Raw genomic sequence first — 22,438 nt, forward strand, 5'->3', positions numbered from 1 at the left:
TCCCCCTCCCCGCTGACCTCCCCCCAATACATTCCCCATACCTATAATTCTTTTCCCACTCTCATGGCCTACTTAGTTTGCCTTTGTTTCAGTTCCCCAGCTTCTGTTGTTGGTTGTGATACAGTTTTCATTTTAATGTTCAGTTTTGATCCTCTTTCTCCTAAACCAGTCCCTTTAACATCATAGAACAGTGGTTTGGATCTAATGAACTCCTTCAGTTTTACTTTGTCCTGGAAGCGCTTTCTCTGCCCTTCTATTCTGAATGACAGCTTCTCTGGATAGAGTAATCATGGTTGTAGATTTTTGCTTTTCATTTGAATATTTCTTACCAGTCCCTTCTTGCCTGCAGAGTTTCTTTTGAGAAATCAGCTGATAGTCTAATTGGGACGCCTTTGTACATAATTCTCTTCTCTCTTGCTGCTTTTAAGATTCTCTCTTTATCCTTAATTTCTGACATTTTGATTATAATGTGTCTTGGTGTGGTTCTCCCTGGATCCAGTTTTTTTGGAACTCTCTATGCTTCCTGGACCTATAAGTCTATTTCCTTCCCCAACTTAGGGAAGTTCTGCTTCATTATTTTTTCACATAATTTTTCAACTTTTAGTTTTTTCATCTTCTGGCAGTCCTATGATTTGGATGTTGGCTTGCTAATAGCTGTCTCATAGGTTTCTGAGGCTCTCCTCATTTTCCTCACTTTTCGTTTCCTCTTTCTGCACTGGTTGGCTGTTTGTTCCTTCCCTATGTTCCAATTTGCTGATTTGATCCCTGGTTTTCTTGCCCTCACCACTAGTTTCGTATGTGTTTTTGTTCCTTTCAGCAGGACTAACCTTCATTGCTTCCCTGTCTTGTTTAAGATCTGCTGTTAGGTTTTGTGGACCTCTGACCAGCAGAGTTCACAGATGAAGTGAATAAATGCACAGCGACTGCAAGAATCCTGTGGCGAAGAGGGGACAGAACTGGCCACTTTCTAGAGGAGAAAGTGCAGTTTGCTCCTGCCTTAACAGGCTTTTATTAATTCTTTAGGTGGATTACATCCAAGAAAGTTGTGAATCATTGTGCCAATCATTGCCTTATATGATTATTACTTTTATATAACAGAGAAAAGAATGTTACACATGCATGGATGATAAGGATAACTTGTCTAGCCACATCCTGTTCTTAGAAATTGGCCCAGAATAAGCCCTAAGAAACTGCTTCAAGCTTACACGCTGAACATCTGTTGTTCTCAGCCCAGGATGATGGGGTCCTTTAGCAGAAAGTAAGCTTTTAACTATTACAGAAATGCAGGCCTGGTTCCCCACAGGAAAACAGGTGTGTGGAGTGGGTCCTGTGTGACGCCATGCTCCCAGTGGTTTTCCAATCTGGGGTTGAGCTACATTTGCCATTACTAGCACCCCGGCCTCCCATAGTTAGGTCTGTAAGCATTTGTATAACCAAAGCTCAGAAAGATTTCTTATCTGCTGAGCCGTTAGATTAGATATTCGCTCTCTGGTCAGCTGCGTGACTGGGATCTCTATCATGATCTGTGCCATCCTGAGTTTTGTGTTTACCTTTGCTTCCTGGACAGGGCTGTCACACCTCCTACGCTATAGGGGGCGGGGCCCCATGCACTCGTCACAACCAGGTTACCCTTCTCACCACACTGTAGCGTTTTGCATGGGGGCAAGGGTCCAAGATCAATTCCTGCGGTTCACTCTCCGCTAAGAGCCGGGAGCCTCTTCCTCCATCCCCACTCCCTCTGGGCCTCACAGTCCAAGGCAATGTGGATCTGCCTTCCTTAGCATCGGAATTTCGAGCTACGGGTTTGGTCTGCAGCTGGGGGTGCTCCCCAGGTGCTTCTCACCTTCCCTTAAATACTGGTGTCTGTGCTTATCGCACTCCCGCTGCTGTTGCCGCAGCTGCTGCCACCAGCACAACTTGACCTCTCTGCCCCGGTTTCACCCCCCCACCCGTCCAGACAAGCACCACTTCTTTATAACTTCATATGTTGGACTTCCATGTAGCTTTATTTTCTGGAACTTCTGGTTATTTCTGGTTTTGCAGTAGTTGTACAGTGGTCCCTCTCTATATCGTGGTTCACTTATCATGGCCTCACTGTATCACAGGATTTTTTAAAATATTATATTTAATTATTGACCACAGATTTTTCACTATATCACAGGATTTTGAGGTACTATAAAAGTTGTTAAAGTTACATAGGTTTAAGAGTGTAGAATATGTTTAAGAACATAAGTAGTGTTTATAAAAAGCGTGGAAAGGTTAATAAGAGAGTGGGAAAGGTTAATAAGTGACTGGAAACAGTTTATAAGTGTGTGGAAAGGGTTTATAAAGCCTTAAAATATATATAAATACTAAAATAAATGTAAGGTTTCTACTTCCCGGATTTTCACCTATCACGAGGGGTTCTGAAACATAATACCTGCGATAAGTGAGGGAATACTGTATTTCTTCTTACTTGTGGAGGGACACGGAGCATGTCAGTCTAGGCCTCCATCTTGGCCAGAAGTTCCCCAGATTTTTGTTGAAAAGAGACATCCTGGCAGAGCTGCTGAAAGGATGGAAATCAAGTTTGGGGTCAGCCATCTTATAACCATGTAGAAAAAAACCTGCCAGAGAATGGTGCCAACATGGAATAGACATGAGCTAGAGAGAGCATGGTTACATCCAATGACACCATTCGATCCCCGAGCTAAACCCTGGAGCCGGTCAAGCCCTGGACTTCCTGACGATGTGAGGCAATGAATTGCTTTTTGCTAGGCAGTTTAATTTAGGGTTCTGTCCGTTACTAGGGGAGACTCCAACTAGCACTCCCACAGTGGGACAGGAAACTCGGCCACATGTGTGAAAGTCACTTCACTGCATCCTCAAGGAGCCTTATGACACAGGTGTGCAAGCAGAGTAGTTGATGGAAAGTGACAGGGCTGCCGGGCTCCAAATCCAGAGTTTTTTGTTCCTGTCTCTAAAATAAGAAATTAGGACTAGGAGGACGATGAGAGAAGAGCAAATTCAGAAAATTTTAAACTGCTCCCAATTTACCAAACTGTCATTTGTTATACAAATGAGTACCTGGTCACCTACATACTTGAGGTCAATACCCCAGGGCAACTCTCCGTTTCCTCCTGCTGACTGCTCAGGACTGGGTTCATGGAGGTGCACCTCTCTGGTCACAGTCCCAGGGAGCCAGCCTGGAGCTCATGGTGGCAGGCCCTGAACAGCTGCCATGGTTCTGTCCTCCTCATGGCCCAGGATGGCTGCCGGCCACCATCACTCCAGCCAGGGGAGAGAGGAGAAGCAGTGGAAGGCACACCCTCTCCCCTGCAATGCCACGAGCTGACCCAGGGCGATGAACCAGGTGTCACAGTTCACTCAGTAAAACACAGGACACTGGAAGCAGATGCCAGAGATAACAATGATGAACCAAGTGACCTGACCCCAGGGAGCCAAGAGTCTAGTGAGGGTGGACATTAAAGAATCACAAATGTAAAGGTATGATAATCCTGAGAAAAAGGTTCATGGGTCCAGCCTCTGTCCACAGCTGCAGCTCCCAGCCCAGTGATGCTGCAGAAAGGGGGGTGGAGGGGTCCAGAGAAGAAGGTCCTGGCAGATGGAGGCAACATGGCCAGGTAAAAGCCAGTTTCTGTTTCACCTTGGCCCTCTGCTTTTCCTTCACCTGTCTGGTCTTTATTTTAGCAGCAACGTCTGGCATCAAGATAACTATGCCCAGGCCCTTGGCCTTGCCCTTAGGAATTCTCCAGCCCTGCTCACCTGAAAATTCAGAGACAGATGAGGCTGCACAGTGATAACAACCAGCATGTGGCAGTGTGGTGTGGAGGACAGAGCAAGTCCCTTGGTATCAATAGCACTGGGTCCAAATCCTGGCTTTAGTCTGCTAACAGAGTGACAGTGAATTACAGAGGTCCTCTGCAATCGCTTTTTTCCAGTGGTAAATGATGATAAGGGTTATATAGAGCCCTAAGCAGAATAAAGTACGAAGCCCGGTGCAAGAAGTATAGGAGACACTTGGGCATACCTTTCCTCAACCATGTGGGCAGCTGAGAGAAGCAAGGGAAGTAGGTGGGAGTCCCAGAGATCAGCTTCATGTCCAGGTCCTTGACCTCTGATGCAGCATCCTGTAAGATGAGAATAATGCCGCTTGGCTAGAAGAACTGCCTGCCTGCTCAGGGCAGCTCGTATTAACCACTCCCTTGCTCCTAAGTGGTGACCGGGGAAGGCTGGCCGCAGCGGTCACTGGCACACCCCCTGCCTCATGCGCCCCTCTGCAGTCCCTGCGTGTGGACTGCAGGTAGGGAGACTGTAGCCTTCATCCTTGCAGCTGCCATCATCACATCCACTACAGAAATAACAAGATGACGTGGTCTTGTTTTAAAGCAGTGATGAGGCTGGTATGAGGAAACCTTCCCCAGCAGAGGCTGGGCACCAGGGGGTCCTTCTGGGGTGGAATGTCAGGGACGTGGGGAGGTGCAGCAGAAACCCACCAACTCCAGGCCTCCTGGCACAGCAAGCTGAACAGGGAGCACAAGAAGCTGAGGCAGATGACCAGGTAGAGGTCTGCATAGCAGGTCAGCTGTCTGAAGAAGGGTGGCTGGCAGAAACCACAGGGGAACAGGCTGCTGTCCATCACGCCGTAGCACAAGTCCAGCTCCTGGGTGACTCTCAGGCAGAGAGCCCATGACACCTGGACCTGCGTCACCCATAGGCAAGCCCACCTGCTGGCCTGGGTCTGTCACTGGGGACACTGAGGCTTTGCCCACCACAGGGAAGGAGCTGAGTTCCATAAGCCCAGCAGCTGCACACACGATGGGCCCGCGAAGTGCCCTGGGAGGTGGGCAGCCCAGCACTTTGCTGCAGGCGCCACTCCCTGTTTTCCTCACTGTTACCTGCCTAGCCCTGGAGAATGACCACCTGGGACACACCCACAGAGGGCTTGTAGAACCCGCACCAGCTGACTCCTGCCCCTGCTGCCCCCTCCTTGTCACTAGGACCTGCTTTTAGATAACTGGTCCAACATTTGCTCCCAGAGTGACTGAAAGCATGCTGCTCTCCTCTCTGAGCCTCAGTTTCCTCATCTGTGAAGTAAAGTTGACAAGCCCTGCCCAACCCATACCCTGGGGCTGTAGTAGGGTCACATAGGACACAGCACCTTATATTCTTCACTGTTGGCCCCAGCTGGCCCTGGCTGCTGTGTGCCCCGAGTCCCCTGGTGGCTGGTAAGTAAGTCACAGGGAATGTTTTCCTGCCTCTCTTTCCCAGGATCCATCACCTCAGGCCCCTTATCTGCCTGACCCCAGACACTGATCAGAGCTGCCTGTCACTCTCAGAAGGACCCAATCCAGCAGACACATGCTTCTCAAGGAGCGGTAACGGTGGCAATTGGAGGACAGGGCCATGTTTCACAAATCACTCCCCAGCAAAGCACACTGCTGTCATTGGGAACATGGGCCAGCAGAGGACACTGCCTGACAAGAATGGGGGAAGTCTGTGGAATTGGGAGAATCAGATGACGGCTCCACCACCTGGGACAGAAAGCTGGGAAGCCTATGCCTGTCCTGTCCGCCCCACCAGGCCTGTTCCCTCCTCACTGGTCACCTGTTGTTGCCAAAATCTCCCTCTTGGAGAAGTAGATGACTTGAAGCCCATGATGGCTCCCACTTGTGTGGCTGGAACTCCCAGCTCCAGGCACAGCCTCCCTGGCCCAGTGGGGGTGGGGTACACCCAGGGGGGACACTGGGCTGGGTGTGTGCACATGTGTGAGAAGTCGGTGACTTCAGTCTGTGCTGGGTGGCTTAGGAAGAAGGGCTTAGAGGGCACAGTGTGGGTGGTCCCAAAGGGACGAAAGAGTCTCACAGTCCAGTTCACTAGGAAAGCCCAGCACGAAACAGATCTTGACTCCCTGACAACCACAGCAGGCCCAGCTGCCAGGCGTGCACATGGGCTGCCACCCTCATCCCTCTCTGCTTCTTGCGGGGCCACAGGCCACTCACTGTACAGCGCTGCCAGGTGCAAACCCAGTCTCTCCAGCTCCCCTTTCCGCTCTGGAAATGGATGGGGGAGAGTAGGGTGAGGGGCCCTTCGTCTGCCCCAGGCCCCGCTGAGCCAGGTGCTGAGGGTGGTGAAGTCACCAGGGGCCTAGGCACCCACTGTGTGCATCGCACCCTTGACCACTTCCTCATATCAGTGACACTCTGCCCATAGCAGAAGGACAGCTTAGCCCCAGGGACAAGAGTGGAAGCCAGTCAGGGGGCAGCTCACACACAGTGACTCAAACCCCAACTGTTTGGGCTCACAGCAACTCCTGACCCCAAGGATACTTCAGGTCATTCCCGGCAGGAAGAGTACCTTCCACTCACTACACGTCCTCGAGAACAGATGGGGAGGTGAGGAAGGAAGCCCCAGCTACAGAAACTTCACTGGACCCTGCAGTCAGGAGACAAGGGGTTGAGTCTCAGGTCTGCCCTTTCTGAGTGCGTGACTTTGGGCAGGATGCATAACCTCTCTGGGTCTGCTTCTTGGTGTGTAAAATAGATCCACTCTTGTAAACCAGAGTGGACAGTGTTATCATGGTCACTGCTAACCCCCCCACAGGGACAGTGACAGAGAGGGGACAGTGACAACAGGCAGTCTCTGCATTGGAGGCAAGCTCCTCACCCATTCCCAACCTCAAGGCTCACTCTTCTTCGGACCCAGATGCCCAGTTCCTAGGACAGCTCAGGAAGCACCAGGCAAGGCCACCAGTCCTGTCACTTCTTGGACTTGAGGATGTCCCCGAAGATGTGGTCTCCAATGTACAGGATGTACTTCCCTCACACCCCACAATGATAAGCTTGCCCACTGTGGAGGACAGGCTTACTCTCAACCCTTCCCTGTCCCAGTGGTAGGTAGGGGACGTGGGCTCCAAGTCGAGGGACGGTGTCCATTGAGGGACAGGGCAGGTGGGATCCAGCACCTCTGGAGCGGACAGTACAGTGCTGGTGGGACCTCGTGTAGATGCCCATGCAGAGCCTGCCTGAGTCCTGGAGGGGGCAGAAGGCACCCTTGTCAGGAAGGAAAAGAACTGGGGCAGCAGTGGTGACCATAGACATGGGAGGAAGGGGAGGCAGAGGGCCCTAGGAGAGTCTCCTGCTTTCCTGCCTCAGAGACAAGCCTCAGGGAAAATCTGACGGCGGGCTCCTTCCCCACAGCCTGGTCTCAAGCTGGCTGGGGGTAATGACTCCTGACATTACCATGTTGACCCGTCTCAGCACCATTCCCCACAATCAAGTCTCAGTAGGAACTCCAGGGCCTGGCTGAGGCCTCAGCCTGTGGGGTGTGCACGGGGGCACGTGCAGACATACACCCCATCAGGAATACCTGACCCTGCCATGGCTCACACGTCTTCATCCAGTGGGTGCTCCAGCCACCCCACCTGACCCGTGCCCACCCAACCTCAGCCAAGGCCCGGACTGGCGAAGGCATCCAGCCCTCGAGGCATAAGCCTGTGCAAAGGCTGCTCCTGCCTCCCAGCTGGACGAGAACCAGAGTTCCTGGCCCCGGACACACCAGCCACACAGGCACAGGAAAAGGCGTCTGCCAGGCATGGTGTCAGGTATGGCGCGGGCTCTGTATTAGCCTCCGGAGCTCCTCACAGCAAAATCAGTTCCCAGGGTCACGGGACACAAGCCATCGAGCTAGAGCCCAGGACACCTGGTCACACACTCCCTCCCCTGGGCCCTCCACAGCCTGTCTCACCCTTTCCTCCCCTTGGAGCCCTTTCCCAAACCTCTGATTGTCTCTGGCCGTCCTCTTGCTGCGCCCCCATAGCCTGGGGGAAAGGGGTTCCAGGGAGGTCCACCCATGTAACATGACCCCTCTCACACACTTGGTTCTTCTTCTGAGAGGAGAGCTGGGCATGAAAGAGGCCCTCAGCACCCCAGCCCTCCCAGGCCTTGGCATAGCCCACTCCAACCAGGCACAAGACTCACCTCATTAGCACCAAACAGTAAGCCATGATGGCCTGACAGGGTCAGAGCAAAGGTCAGAGCACCCGGCTTGGCTGGGCCAGGGGCCACTGCCTGCCTCTGCCCTTACCCCACTGGAGACCACAGGAGCAAATGATGAGAAAATCACTCATTCCACTGAGACCTTAAAAGGCCAAGAATAGTCACTAGCCGGGTGGCTCAGTTGGTTGGAGTGTCGTCCCATACACCAAAAGGTTACAGGTTTAATCCCTGTCAGCCCTGTCAGGGCACATGCCTGCGTTTTGGGTTTGATCTCCTGCCAGAGAGTGTATGGAAGGCAACTGACTGATGTTTCTCTCTCACATTGCTGTTTCTCCTCTCTCTCTCTCTCTCTCTCTCTCTCTCTCTCTTCCTTCCTCTGTCTCTCAAATCAATAAATACATCGTCGGGTGAGGTTTTTTTTAAAAGGCCAAGAATTGGACCCACCCCAAAATGCCAACCAGATGGTGGGGAGAGCAGAGTCTTGATTCTCCCCTCCCCCTCATTATTGCCTGAAGGGTCTCATTTTCCCCAGGGCCGAGAAGCAAATGAAGGCCCCACTCCCCCACGCACACTCACACTGGTGCAGCTGTAGTTGCTGTTAGCCAGGAACACTTTCCCAGCCTCCTCCATCCTGCCCAGTAGGACAGGGATTTGTTCCTGGAATAGAGACAGTAGCTTCCAGGGCTGGTGCCTCCCTCCCAGAGCTGCCCTGGGAGTCCCTTTCAGGTCTCAGCCTCCAGGCAGGGCACCCCAGTCCAGGCAGGAAGTCTGAGAGCAAGGCTAGGGTGCAGGCTCTGTGCAAATCTTGAGGGGGGCGGCCAGGGAAGGGAAACAGCCTCACTGCTCTGGGGAGAAGGGGACAAGTGGGACAGGCCTGGTCACGACCCTGGGTCTGTGGTGACCCACATGCTTCCCCATGTAATTTTTCAGGTCCTCTAGGGTCTTTTCCTTGAGACAGCCCTGCAGGAGGAACACGTCTGTGCACTTGCACATGTGTGCATGTGTGTGCATGTCCAAGATGGGGGAGCCAGACCACAGTCCTCGGCAGGAAAAGGAGTGGAAACTCTGTGGGGCTGAAGCTCTGGAGGGTTGGCCCAGGAGAACTGAGGGTGACATGTCAGGAGTCCTGCGGTCCTGGGTCACTCACTGACTGGTGGACATTGTCCATGGTGTCAGTCAAATCCTGGAAGAGGCTTTGGAAGGACAAGAAGGGGTTCCCAGGTTGATAGCCAGTGTCACAGCTTTGGCAAGCCAAGAGGGGATGGGGCTGCTGATTAGAGGGGCTGAGGTGACCACCAGCTGCTTACGCTGAGGTCACCCCATGGAGGGCACTAGTAACAAGGTGGGAGGCCCTATGTTGAAGGTCTTCTTGCTGAGCTCCTGGATCCCCTCAGACTCCTCAGGAAGATCCCCCACCTCAGCGCTTGGCCCCTGGGCAGCAGCAATGTCCTTACTGCTAGTTACCCAGCGCCAGCAGGGCACGGACCCACTTGGTGTAAAGGGATCAGCCGGAGAAGAAGTCCAACAGGCAGCAATAAAGGTAGGTCTCTGGGGTGGGGAGGCTGGTCAGTCGCTGGCCCAGGACCATGGCAGCAGCCCCCCGTGCCAGAACTGGGCCCCAGAGGATCCCCTCCCATGGCCCCTCCACCCTCACCAGGCAGGTCGAAAAGCATGTTGAGGCCATGGAACCTCTGCAGGTGGTTCCTCTGAATGAACTTACTGGGGTAGAGGCTCCAGATCTCGGCCCTGGGGAGGAGTAGGCTGGGTGCAGCTGATGCCCCCCCCCAGTAGCTCCCAAAAGTCTGTTCAAGCCCTGCCATCCTTTTCCACCTCCATTCATCTCTTCTCTCCCCACCTCCCATCAGGTGCCTGAGTCCCTCCTCCCTCTCATCTCTCCTCCAGCATCCTTGCGTCCACCTCACCCCTTACTCTGAGAGGAAGGTGAAGATGTGGGCATCAACCTTCATGTGGTTGCCATAAACCCTGTCAAAAACCAGCCCCCTGTAGAGAGAGCACCCCCAATGGCTCCACACTTGGTGTGGAAGGCGGAGTCGCAGGTGTTGCACAGGATTTCATGCAAGTACCTGATGCACACCAGGCACTCCAGCAGCAGCCCAAAGGGCGGCACCTCACAGGCTGGGACTTGTAGGCTCTATGCTAGCAGTTCTCAACCTATGGGTCGTGACCCCTTTGGGGGTCAAATGGCCCTTTCACAGGGGTCGCCTAAGACCATCAGAAAACACATATATAATTACATATTGCTTTTGTGATTAATCACTATGCTTTAATTATGTTCAATTTGTAACAATGAAAATACATCCTGTATATCAGAAATTTACATTATGATTCATAACAGCAGCAAAATTACAGTTATGAAGTAGCAACATAAATAATTTTATGGTTGGGGGTCACCACAACATGAGGAACTGTATTAAAGGGTCACAGCATTAGGAAGGTTGAGAACCACTGCTCTAGGCAAATGGGACCAGGAGGGAGGGTGCCACCCCTGCTCCCCAGCCCCCAATGCCCTGTGCTGCCTCCCTCCCTACTGGCCAGAGTGTAATCCATGTTGAAGCCAAAGCAGCGAATCTTCCCCAGCATTAGGCTGCAGTCGACAAAAATATTAGGGAGGAAGGGGAGGACATTGTGGTTAGCCCACCAGCCCCCAAGCTCTAAGGTCCAAGTCATTGTCCTTGGGTCTGAGTGTGCCTGAATACATGCATGTGAGCATGTGTGTGTGTGTGTGTGTGTGTGTGTCCCTTTAATATTTCATATAATAATGGCTTGGTCATGATGAACTCCTTTAGCTTTACCTTGTCTGGGAAGTACTTTATCTGCCCTTCCATGCTAAATGATAGCTTTGCTGGATAGAGAAGTCTTGGTTGTAGGTTCTTGCTTTTCATCACATTGAATATTTCTTGTCAGTCCCTTCTTGCCTGCAAAGTTTCTTTTGAGAAATCAACTGATAGTCTTACAGGCACCCCTTTGTAGGTAACTTTCTGCTTTTCTCTCGTTGCTTTTAAGATTCTCTCTTTATCTTGAACCTTTGACTTTTTAATTACAATGTGTGTTGGTGTGGTCTTCCTTGAGTCTAGCTTGCTTGGGACTCTCTGTGCTACCTGGACTTGTATGTTTATTTCTTTCACCAAATTTGGGAAGTTTTCCTTCATTATTTTTTCACATAAGCTTTTGATTTCTTGCTCTTCCTCTTCTCCTTTTGGCACCCCTATGATTCGGATGTTGGCACAGTTAAAATTGTCTCAAGAGGTTCCTAAGCTCCTCCTCACTTTTTTCAATTCTTGTTTCTTCATTCTGTACTGGTTGACTGTTTTTTTATTTCTTATATTCCAAATCATTGGTTTGAACCCTAGTTTCCTTCCCTTCACCATTGGTTTTGTGTGGATTTTCCTTCATTTCATTTAGCATAGCTTTCACTTCTTCCCTTATGCATTTGCCATACTTAAGCATATCTGTCAAGTCTGTGAGCATCTTTAGCACCAGTGCTTTGAACTCTGCATCTGTTAGGTTGTCTATCTCCTCATTTATTAGGTTGGCTATCTTCTCATCGCTTAGTTCTCCCATTGGAACCTTGATCTGTTCCCTCTTTTGGCCCATATTTCTCTGTCTCTTCATCTTGACAGGCTCCTGTGTTTGTTTGCCTGTGTCTTAGGTAAGCTGTCACTCCTGTTACACTGTAAGGTATGGAGCCTTAGATATTTGTCAGTACAGGGTGACCTATTTCACCACGTTTTGGTGCTATTTGTGGGGAAGGGGTCTGAGAGGGAACAATGCTGCTTGCTCGTCACTCGCACCTTTTCCAGACACTTCTCCCACTTCCGCACTGAACTGGCACTTCTCTAGCTCTCACCCTAGCCATCGTTCCCAGAGTGGGTGGATCTGTGGACATTCTAGGACCTTGGGGGCCCTTTAAACAAGTGAACTCTACTGAGAGACTGGAAGTTTCTGCTTCCACCCCAACCGTCACTAGTTTGCACAGTCAGAAGCAATGAGGCTTTATTGTCCCTGGCGCTAGAACTGTGAGCATGGTGGTCTGGCCTGGTGCTTGGAGTGCTCCCCAGGTGTCCCTCTCTACTCTTTTAAATGTTTTGACTGTGCTTTCCACCAACCTGCTGCTGCCACACCTACTGCTGCTGCTGCCACACCTACTGCTGCTGCTGCCACACCGTGTCCTCTCCACCCCGGCTCCGCCCCTCCTACCTGTCTGGATGAGTATTTCTTCTTTATATCTTTGTTTGCTGGACTTCCATGCAGCTCGGTTTTCTGGAACTTCTGGTTGTCTCTAGTTTTGAGGTAGTTGTATTCCTTCTTAGTTGTGGAGGGAGACGCAGCATGTCTGTCTAGGCCTCCATCTTCTGTACTGTGTTTTATTTTCACAACTTCTCATAAACTGGAAATTATTTCCTAAGTTTAATTTTTTTTTAAGTAGAAGGTCTGCATCCCAGACCCCCATGTGGTGGTGCTGGAGCTCTCTCCTCTCAACCCACGTTCTCCTGAGCCCTGGCCCAGCACCTTCAGTCCACAGAGAGTGTGGTGGCCCAGCAGCAATTTCCTCTTGACTTTACACATCCACTGTGGCTGTTCAAAGAGCATCCAGGCACAGTACATGAGAGCTTTGTTTCCATGGCCCCTCACACTTCTCCCTCCACTGATAGTAGGAGGCACTACCCAGATGCCAACAGCCACTGCTGCCTTACAACTCATACCCCTGGGCTTGAAGAAACCTCTCTAGACCACCAGAAACCTACCCAGTCAGGGGCTTCCTCACACGCACAGGGCAATTGGTAGAGGGAGATTGATGTGGGGATGGGAGCAATGCACCAAGAAGGCTTTTTAGCAGAACAGAGTCTTGGTCAAGGTCTTTAGAGAAATATAGGGTTTTTATTAGTGCAGAGAAGGCATTTCATGTGGCAGCAATGAGCTCAGTGCTGAGGTGTAGAAAGAAAATGCCCACAGGGTGCAGCAGAGGCTGGGAGTTGGTTCGGGGGCAGTGGCCTGGGTCCTGGGCCAGAAGTTGCTTGCCCTCTGGTGTGGCCACACTGTGAACAGCAGGTCTGGTGGTGACGGAGAGGGACTGAGACCAGAGGGTGGACTCCACTTGCTGGGAAGGGCACAGGGCTGAGACACAGTCATGGGGTGCCATCGGCCAAGTGCAATTCTGCCTTTCTCACTGCACTCTTGCCTCAGCCCTGGTATGTAGATATTATTACTGGGCCTAAAGTCATGAAAGTTAGTGAGGCATGAGGGTAGTAGCTGTCTCAGGGTGGGAGTTCACAAATTTCTCAGATGGCAGACTGAGCTAAATGTAGGTGCACACCCCCTCCCAGGCCTTTCCAGGCAGGGACAGCACAAGCCCCTGTGCAGAGATTGATTCTAGGTCGGCAGGAGAGTGACCTAATTAAACACACAGGCTTATTCTTAGACGAGAGCCCAATTAAGGTCCCTGGGCAGCCACAATGCAAAAGCACAGCCCTAGAAGTGACCGTAATAATTCTTTTTTGAAGTAGCAGTTATTTACTTCTGATTATAAAAGTAGTACATATTTTCCATAGAACATTTAGATATACAGAAAGTACAGAAAAGAAAATGCTACCTAGAGATAGATAACCACTATTTTTGCTGATTTCTTCTCAGTGATTTTTTACACATATGTACATGTTTGATACTGAGAGAAAAGGCTTACTCACATAATGTAAGTGAAAAAAGATAAAAATTATCAGCAGCAAAATCCCAATTTTGTTACTTAAATTAGGATTATCATCTATTTTGTATTCAGGTACTTAATTTTGGGGGCACATAATATCCATCATATAAAATAATGTGTATTCACTCTTCCCCTGTAATTGTTTTCAGTTTCTCAAATAACTCTACAACAACCTCCCTATGCATCTCTGATTATTTTATTCATCTAGAACTTCAGAAGCAAAAATTATTAGTGCTCTTGTTATACACTGCGGAACGGCTGTCCAAACATTCAAAGCAATTGGCACTATGTACTGCCACCAGCAAGTATGAAATGTGGTAGTGCCTATGGCATGTCTTGATTCCTAAAATAATAGCCAGAACTTTTTTAACACTTAGTTGTAGATCCAGATCAAACACAGAAGCCACTGTTTATAGGCACTGGTTCCTCAGAGCTATCTGGGACTTTGTTTTAGTCAGCTTCCATTAAGTTAGGCTGCTGTAACAAACAACCCTGGAATTTTAGGGTTTACAACTGCAAGGTTTCTCTCTTACCCATGTTACTCAAAAGATGTGGGTCAATTGTGCTTTTATTCCTAATGTCTTCTTGTTCTGGGACCCAGGAAGAAGGAATAGCCCCCATCACCATTCTCATGGTCAAGGACAGAGACAGAGCAGAGTCCACCTGGCTTTTCAGACTTTGACATGACATCACTCCCACTGTGGAGTGAGGTTCTGTGGCCAATGAGAGGAAAGAGTCCACGCCTCCCAAGAGGACATATACAGGTCACATTCAGGGGGTGCTGAGTTGTCACAGAGTCGATAGAAGATAATTGGAAACAATCAACCATAGCTGTGAGCTCTCAGGAACAATATCCAGTGTCCATCATCACTCTGGGTCCTGACACTGATAAGGTCCCCCGCACTCAAAGCCTTCCCCATGGCTTATGAAGGGATCACTTAGGTTTGCTTTCTGTGCAAGTACAAGAGAAAATATGTTTGTGTGTATGTTTACATACATATATGTATAAGTAGCTCCATTAAAAAAGTAAAGATATATTGTCAAATTTTTAAAAGACAAAAGACATTGTAGAACATGCTATCATTTATTTTTAAAGGGCAGAGAACACATACACATAATATATATGTTATGTTTATATGTGTATAAAATATTTCCAAAAAATCAATAAGAAGCTGGTGACAGTGGCTATTTTAGGAAAGTGAACTATGTGACTGTTGGTGGGGGAGAGGCTTGTTTTTCACTATATTGTCATTTTTACAGTTCGATTTTCCCCCTTGTGTTTATATTGCCTTTTCCAAAAGAAATAATTAAAAATTTAAAAAGTTGCCCTTTCCCAACCCCTTCTCGCTGATGTCACAGCATCTCTCTGCCTAGTCCTCCATTGCTCCCACACTGGGAGGTGCCCTGATTCCCACACTGAGTGCCTTAGAAAGCAGACTTTCCAGAAAGCACCATAAAACCCCGAATAACAAATAGAAAAAACTGCAAAGCAAAAAAATAAAAATAAAGTTTATTCTCCAAGCATGCTCTCTATGGCCTCCCAATAAGATCCTCTGAGTGAGGTGGGATCAAAAGACAGGGCTGAAGGAAGGGGAAGGGTCTCATCAAGGAATTAGTATAAATGACCCAGGAACTTGGACAACTAAATAAATGGGGACTGACTGTGGGAGAGGGGGAGGGGGGTGGAGGAGGGGAGAGCAAAGGGGAAAAATGGAACAACTGTAATAGAACAACAATTTTTTTAAAAAGGAAAAACAAATAAAAATAAAATAAAATAAGACAGGGCTAAATTCTCTTGCACAGGTCAGGAGTCTGCTCCTGTGAGGGAGGTGGGGAATTGGGGAGAAAGGAGGAGACAGGGCGAAAGCAGCCACAGAAGCAAAGGAAGCTATAGCTGGTGGTGCCCCCAAAACAGGGCCCTTGGACAATGGGGCTGCCTCTGTGCCCCCAGCTACCTGCCAAGACCCCTCCTCTGCTTCCTCATGTCTCCACATTTGCTTCGGATCTTCAGAAAAGCCCCCTGTACCCCACAAGCTTATGTGGAACAGGGACAGCACCCATGGGAACAGGAGCTAAAGTCAAAGATAACACAAGAGCACAGTCACCAGGGAAATGGTGGGGGGATCCTGGGGACCTCTTTGGAATTCTAGACACCATGGAGTCTGGAACATAAACAAGCCTGTGTCTGCATAAGCCCGGAACCCCCGGCCATCACTGGGTTACACAAGCAGAGGTGCTGAGTATAGAACAGCCCTGAGTGAGTGGCAGTGTTGTGGGTGGTCACAGCTGGAACAATGTGAGCAGCAAAAGGAACAAGTGGTATTGGCTTATAACCCAAAGCGTAGAGTTAATATCCACAAATCCTATTGAATAAATAACCTACCTAATAAATGAGCTAATAAATAAATAAATGGGGACAGGTCTTGCTTACAGAATTAATAAATGTAGAAGTAATGAGGAAAATTTTTTTAAAAACCACAGGGATAATCAAAGTCCCATGTTTGGTTTAACACTCTGCTTCACTATACTGAAATTCTTAATTTTTGAAAAAGGGGCCCTGCGTTTTCATTTTGTTCTGGACCACACAAATTATGTAGCTGGTCCTGGCTGTAAGTAAGACCCACAGATGAATGCTAAAATTAGTGGGTGAACATTTGAGGAAAATTAGGATGCTTGCATAACTTTAAAAAATCTTCCCCAAACACTTGTAAGTTATAAGGAAGGAAACAGAAACTTTACAAGCAGACATCAGGCAAATGCCATATTAACCAAATGATCATTGTTAATAACAGGTGTCCCATATGATGGGTTGAAAAAGCAGCTCACTTCTGTGTTGTCCTTCCCAAAATGTATAACTTTAATCATGAGAAAACATTAGACATACCCACACTGAGGGACATTTCATAAAATATCTGACAACAACTGTTAAAAAATGTCAAGGTCATGAAAGACATAAGAAGATTAAGAAACAGTCACTGATGGGAGAAGATCAAGAAGACATGGTAAACTGAATGCAAAATGGGATCCTGAATTTGATCATGGGACAGAAAAAGAGGATTAGCTGAGCAACCATGGAAAGCTGAATATAATCTATAGATTTGTTAACAGTATTCAGGCAATATTCGCTTTCTTGTTTCAGTACTTGTACTATGTTATGAAAAGTGTTAACAGTAGGGGAACCTGGGAGAAAGACAAAGGGAAAGTCTGAAATTATTTAAATCTTTTTAAAATTTGAAAACAGTGGTAATTAGGCAGAATGAAGTGGCCAACAACCTGCAGCACAACATGCCCAAATTGTACGGGGACTACTGCAGTAATGCCTCACGCGTGACTGCCCCGCTGTGAGAAAGACACCCTGCAGTGGTAGGAAACACAGAGAATGTGAAAGACTACCATCAGAAATGAATGGAAAAGCAGGCATAGAGCCTGACTGATGAAACAACTACAGCATTTTAACAAAGAAAGATACCTTCTACTCCATCCTCTGCTCCATCTCCTGCAGGGGCAATGATCCCATCTCCCACCCCGCAATCTTCCAGGTCCTCCTCACCCTGGTATACAGCCCAAATCCTATGAGAAGGCCTTCCCATGATGCCTATGATGGGCCCTCCTTCTCCTAGGATGATGCCTGTGAGACCCACTCCTGCAACGAGGGCACCTATGGGAGGCCACATGCCAATAAGACCTCCTGCCCATCCTATGATGGTGCCCCCTGGGCCAGGAATGATTCAACCAAACAGATAAGGAGAGAGGGGAGTCTCTTTCTATCAGTTTTATATTACTTGTTATACTTCACCAGGAGATCATGGTGCTGACTCTGGGTGTTCTCTAACAGCATGACAAGGAAGACTCACGCCCTCTCCCTATCAAAGAGAATAGTTTTGGAGGGGATTAGTGGGACAAAAAAAAGCAATTTTCATTTGTAGTGTGTCAGTCAATGGTTGTTGATGGTCATTGGTGTCAATTCAATGCCAACAGAAATCCCCAATTTGGGATGCAGCGAAGAAGGAAACTATTCAGTGTACAGCAACTCAATTGTGATACAGCACAGCTATGGGGCAGCCCTGTGGCCAGGTACCTGTCCAGCTAGACAGCTCTGCTCTGTGTCAATCTGCTTTGTGCTGCACTGGTCTGGTCTGCACTGCTCTGGTGAGACACCTTCAGTGTTTCAGCTAAGCCCAAGCAGCACAGCCTTCAGTTTTCAATGGTAAGGAAAAGTGTTCTACCCCAGCCAGAGGGGAGCTGGCCTATATGGACAAAAGTCCCCCCACCTGGTTCCTAATTGGTCCTTCCTCATGCAAATGAGGGCTCCAAATCCTGAGTTTGGCCCAAAAGACACTGTCCTGATTGGTCAGAATAGAGTCACTCTGATTGATCAGAGCAGCACCACTTCGATTGGATAGGGAAGCCTCAATCCTATTTGTTGAAATAGAATTCCAGGAAACCTTATAAGGGCTGGCTCAGATGGCAGGAATATGGTGCAGGCAGGCAGCTCAGCGCAGGCTTCACTTTGAAGTGCAGTTTGCATGAGAGCTTCCTGTGTAGAAATGACTGCTAGGCTCTGTTTTGTTTTGTTTTTGTTTTGTTTTGTTTTGTTTTGCTTAATTTGAGCCCAGGTAGGCACCAGGAGCCCTTCTTAGTAGGGTCTTTTTTTTTCTTTAAGGTTTCACAATTGTGAAATATGGAAATAAAATTGTCAACTCTTTAAGTTAAAAGAAAAAGAAAAGAAAAGCAATGACAATTAAAAACGAACAATAAAATGCACCAAACTTAAAGCCAAAAGACATGATAAACTGCAGGGGAGGAGGCTTGCAACTCATTTCACAAAGGTCAAATTTTCCCAGGCTTCTAGAAGAATGTCAATAGCCCAATAAGAGGGGGGCGGGGAGAATTCAAAGAGAAAGAACACAATACAATGGCTATTAAATGTAAAAAAATCATCATACTCACAAGAGAAGTGCAGATTATAACTACAGATACCAATTTTCACCTGTCAGGTTGGCAAAAATCCAACTGGTTGATAATACGCATTGTTAGCGAGGCTATGGACAAAAATAAATTTTCACACAATCTTTGTAATAGTGTAAATTGGCACAACCACTTTGAGAAGGCAATTTGGCAGCATCTGTTAGAATTAAGATAAATCCCTTGACCCAACAGTTCTACTTTTACGCTTCAAATTGACTTGTATACACCCAAAATGACCACATGCACAAGTATGCTTGGTGCAGCACTGTTTATAATAGTAAAGTAAGTAGTATTCATCAATACTCATCAGTAAAGGGCTGGTGAAATAACTAAGGTCCCTTCATAATGGGATATCTTAAATATACACAACTATGGAAAAGAGTGAGCAAGTTCTCCATCTACTTACTAATAAGGAAAGATCTCCAAGGTGGCAGAACAGAGAGTGCACTACATTCTGTATAAAAAGGAAGGGAACTAGAATCTATAACCGTATTTGCTTGTATTAATATTTGCATAAAGAAACTCTAGAAGAATCTATGAGAAACTTAAAAACAGGGTTTCAGAAGAAATGGAAGTTGATAGGAACTAAAGACAGGAAATAAGGGAAAGAGACTTTTCACAGTACACTGGCTCATTGAGGCTGAGCTGCCGCCAACGCCCCGGCTCAGGTGGAAATTACTCTGTCCAGCAGAGGTTTCATGACCATGGCAGAATAAACTTATCCAGGACACTGTATTTTGTCGGGGGTGAAAAGGAGGTGTCTGTTGCCTCTAGTGGAGAAAGTCTAAGACCTCTGTCCCTCATGCTTTTTATTGAGAAAGGCATGCATGGGAGATACAAGGTCAAAATTCATAAATCATCAATAGCTTTTAGGTGCCTGGATTACAGTTGACAGTTACAGATTACAAGTATAAATATAGAGGGTACAGTGACCAGCCTGTGTCAGGGTCTATTAAACATCTTGACGCCACACTGGCATTAGGTGCAAGGTTTCATACATTCCTTGCTTGAGATTGTTTATAGTTAACTAAGAGATAAGAAAAGCAGAGCAAGCTCCAAAGCATAATAAGCATTCTTTAAATCCAATTCCCATGGACACCCTCTGAGTGGCCTTCGGCCCTGTCTGCCCCGCCTTCCAGTTTTCTGTTGAGACTTAGAGGCTTCCCAGGGTTGGGGGAAAGGGGCACCTGGCTACTGGCTTGGGCTACAATTCCCGAAGCCACAAGGAGCCGTCCCCCACAGCTCATATTTTTGAATTGTGAGCCATGTAAATGTGTTATTTGTTCAAAAATTAAATTTAAAACTAAAGGAAAATTATCATACAAAGTGTGATCATAACCAAAAATAAAATTATACCCTGAGCACGTCATTCCTTAAAATGAAAGAAGTATTTTTAACTATGTATTGACAAGACAAAAAGCATGCATAAAGCCAAAACATTTCAAGATAATTTGTCATAGGGACACACAAAACGCTAGACTAATAAGGTGATGTGACTAAGTAAAACCAAGAGTGTACCCAGTAGTTGGGTGCCAGAGAACCAGCTAAACCACCAAACTACGAGAAATTGTAATGTACATTTTATTTTTATTCCTGTTTTGTTACTAGGAAAAAGTAAAGTATTTGCTTGTCCTTATATTTTCTTTTTATACAAATAGAGTCATACTGTTCATTATACTGCACAGTTATTTTTGCACTTGCTAACCTGACAGCCATCTCTTTTTCAGTAGAGACACATCCACCTCATTCTGCCGAGGGTTGCATTTAGAGGGTTACTCTAATCCATTTTCAGGTGAACATCTGGGTAGCTCCCATATTTTTGCTTTATAAGCTATGCATTCAATATCTTTATATGCCACATTAATTATCTTTTACATAGCTCTGGGAATTTCTCTGTTGGGTCCACTGACATCTGCCAATAATGAGTAACTCTGAGGAGTGAAACCAGAGGTGGTAGAGAAAGGAGGAGATGGGGAAGACCAATTGGAAAATGTTCACTTTCTTGAATAGATTATGTTTACCATGTGCATGTATTATTGGGTTGGCCAAAAAGTTCGTTTGTTTTTTTCCGTAAGATAGCTCTAGTAGCACTTAGTTGTCTTTAACTTCATTCAAAAACTTTTGTTAGATGGTATTGTGACAGCTGTCATTATCAACATGCATTAAAAAAAAATCAAACTGGTGAATTTTTGTGTAGCCATTTTAATATTGAAGATGGAAGGAAATAAGCAACATTTTCAGCATATTATGCTTTATTACTTCAAGAAAGGTAAAAATGCACCTGAAACACACAACAAAGATTTGTGCAGTGTATGGAGAAGGTGCTGTGACTGATCGAATGTGTCAAAAGTGGTTTGCGAAGTTTTGTGCTGGAGATTTCTTGCTGGACAATGATGCTCCACAGTTGGGTAGACCAGTTGAAGTTGATAGTGATCAAATGGAGACATTAACTGAAAACAGTCTACATTGTACCATGTGAGAGATAGCTGACATGCTCCGAATATCCAAATCAATACAATTATCGGTGAAAATAAAAATGTGCCTTTTATTTTGCAGAAACAACTGAACGAGCTTTTTGGCCCACCCAATATTTTGCTTTTATTGTGGCAATATATATATAACATAAAATTTATGTCTTTGACCATTTTTAAGTGTACAGTTCAATAGCATTAAGTACCTTTACATTGTTGTGCAACCATATTAACTATCCACCTCCAAAACATTTCATCTTCCCAAACTGAAACTCTGTCCCCATTAAACACCAACTCCTCATTTTCTCTGTTCCCAAGCTCCTGGTAATCTCTCTTCTATTTTCTGTCCTTATACATTTGCCTATTCTAGGTACTTCATGTAAGTGGAAACACCCAATATTTGTCCTTTTGTGATTGACTTGTTTCATCACCTATAATGTTTTCCATGTTGTAGTATGTTCATCTATGTCATAGCATGTGCTAGAATTTCATTCCTTTTAAGGCTGAATGGTGTTCCATTGTAGGGCTATGCCTGGGTTGGGGAGGGTTGCGAGCCAGGTCCCCAGTTGGGGGTGTGTGAGAGGCAACCAATCAATGTTTCTCTCGCACATTGTTTCTCTCCCTTTTTCCTTTCCCCCACCTCTAAAAATAAATACAATGTTGTTGTTGTTGTTTAAAGAAAAGAAAACAGATATCCTAATGGAGATATGTGTGCCGTGTGCCTGTCTTCTTATTGCTCTCAGACACCTTCAGAGCAGACCAAGCAAGGATCTAGACTGTTGTCAAAAGTGCAGCCAGATGTGTTTCCTTTGAACTTATCACTGAGCCAAAGCGAGGACTGAAGGCCCAGTTCTACTGGGGTTTAAACAAATGCACATCCAACATTGAAATGTCAGGGGCGACTCACCAACCTGCTCGCAGTGGCTGCCTGAGAAATGAGAATGACCAGTCTTCTGTACTGTTTGAATCTTTTTAAAACCATCTTCATACATTATTTTTAATGTTTTTAAAGTTTAAAATAATTATTTTTTAAAATGTGATACATCTACAAATATATCACAGTGCCTACATAAGAGAAAATGTGAAGTAAAACATGCATCTGGCACAAGGCACAGCGTTTTCAAGAGCAGGTGGTGAGGAAGCGGCCATCTGCTGCAGTTGGTCTGAATCCTAAATGCATGCTCAGCTGGCAGAAGTGCACCCATGTTCTTCTTTTCTTTCTTTCTTCCTTCTTTCTTTCTTCCTTTCTTTCTTTTCTTTCTTCTTTTCTTTCTTTCTTT

General features: G+C 46.9%; 1 protein-coding gene and 1 pseudogene across 1 annotated transcript; one reads left to right on the plus strand and one right to left on the minus strand.

Moving 5' to 3' along the window:
* Window positions 1-5,556: 5,556 nt before the first annotated feature.
* NT5DC4 (5'-nucleotidase domain containing 4) lies at window positions 5,557-12,623 on the minus strand. The gene is given in 10 exon segments (XM_090280756.1): window positions 5,557-6,053; window positions 6,869-7,031; window positions 8,574-8,654; window positions 8,904-8,957; window positions 9,145-9,238; window positions 9,488-9,545; window positions 9,652-9,743; window positions 9,927-9,998; window positions 10,031-10,133; window positions 12,503-12,623. Coding segments are annotated over 10 exon segments (1,335 nt in total).
* Window positions 12,624-17,004: 4,381 nt separating this feature from the next.
* LOC150006441 (U1 small nuclear ribonucleoprotein C pseudogene) lies at window positions 17,005-17,463 on the plus strand (annotated as a pseudogene).
* Window positions 17,464-22,438: the final 4,975 nt, after the last annotated feature.

The sequence above is a fragment of the Furipterus horrens genome, unplaced genomic scaffold, assembly GCF_987537825.1.
Source record: "Furipterus horrens unplaced genomic scaffold, mFurHor1.1.pri manual_scaffold_6, whole genome shotgun sequence".
In the NCBI taxonomy this organism is placed as follows: Eukaryota; Metazoa; Chordata; class Mammalia; order Chiroptera; family Furipteridae; genus Furipterus; species Furipterus horrens.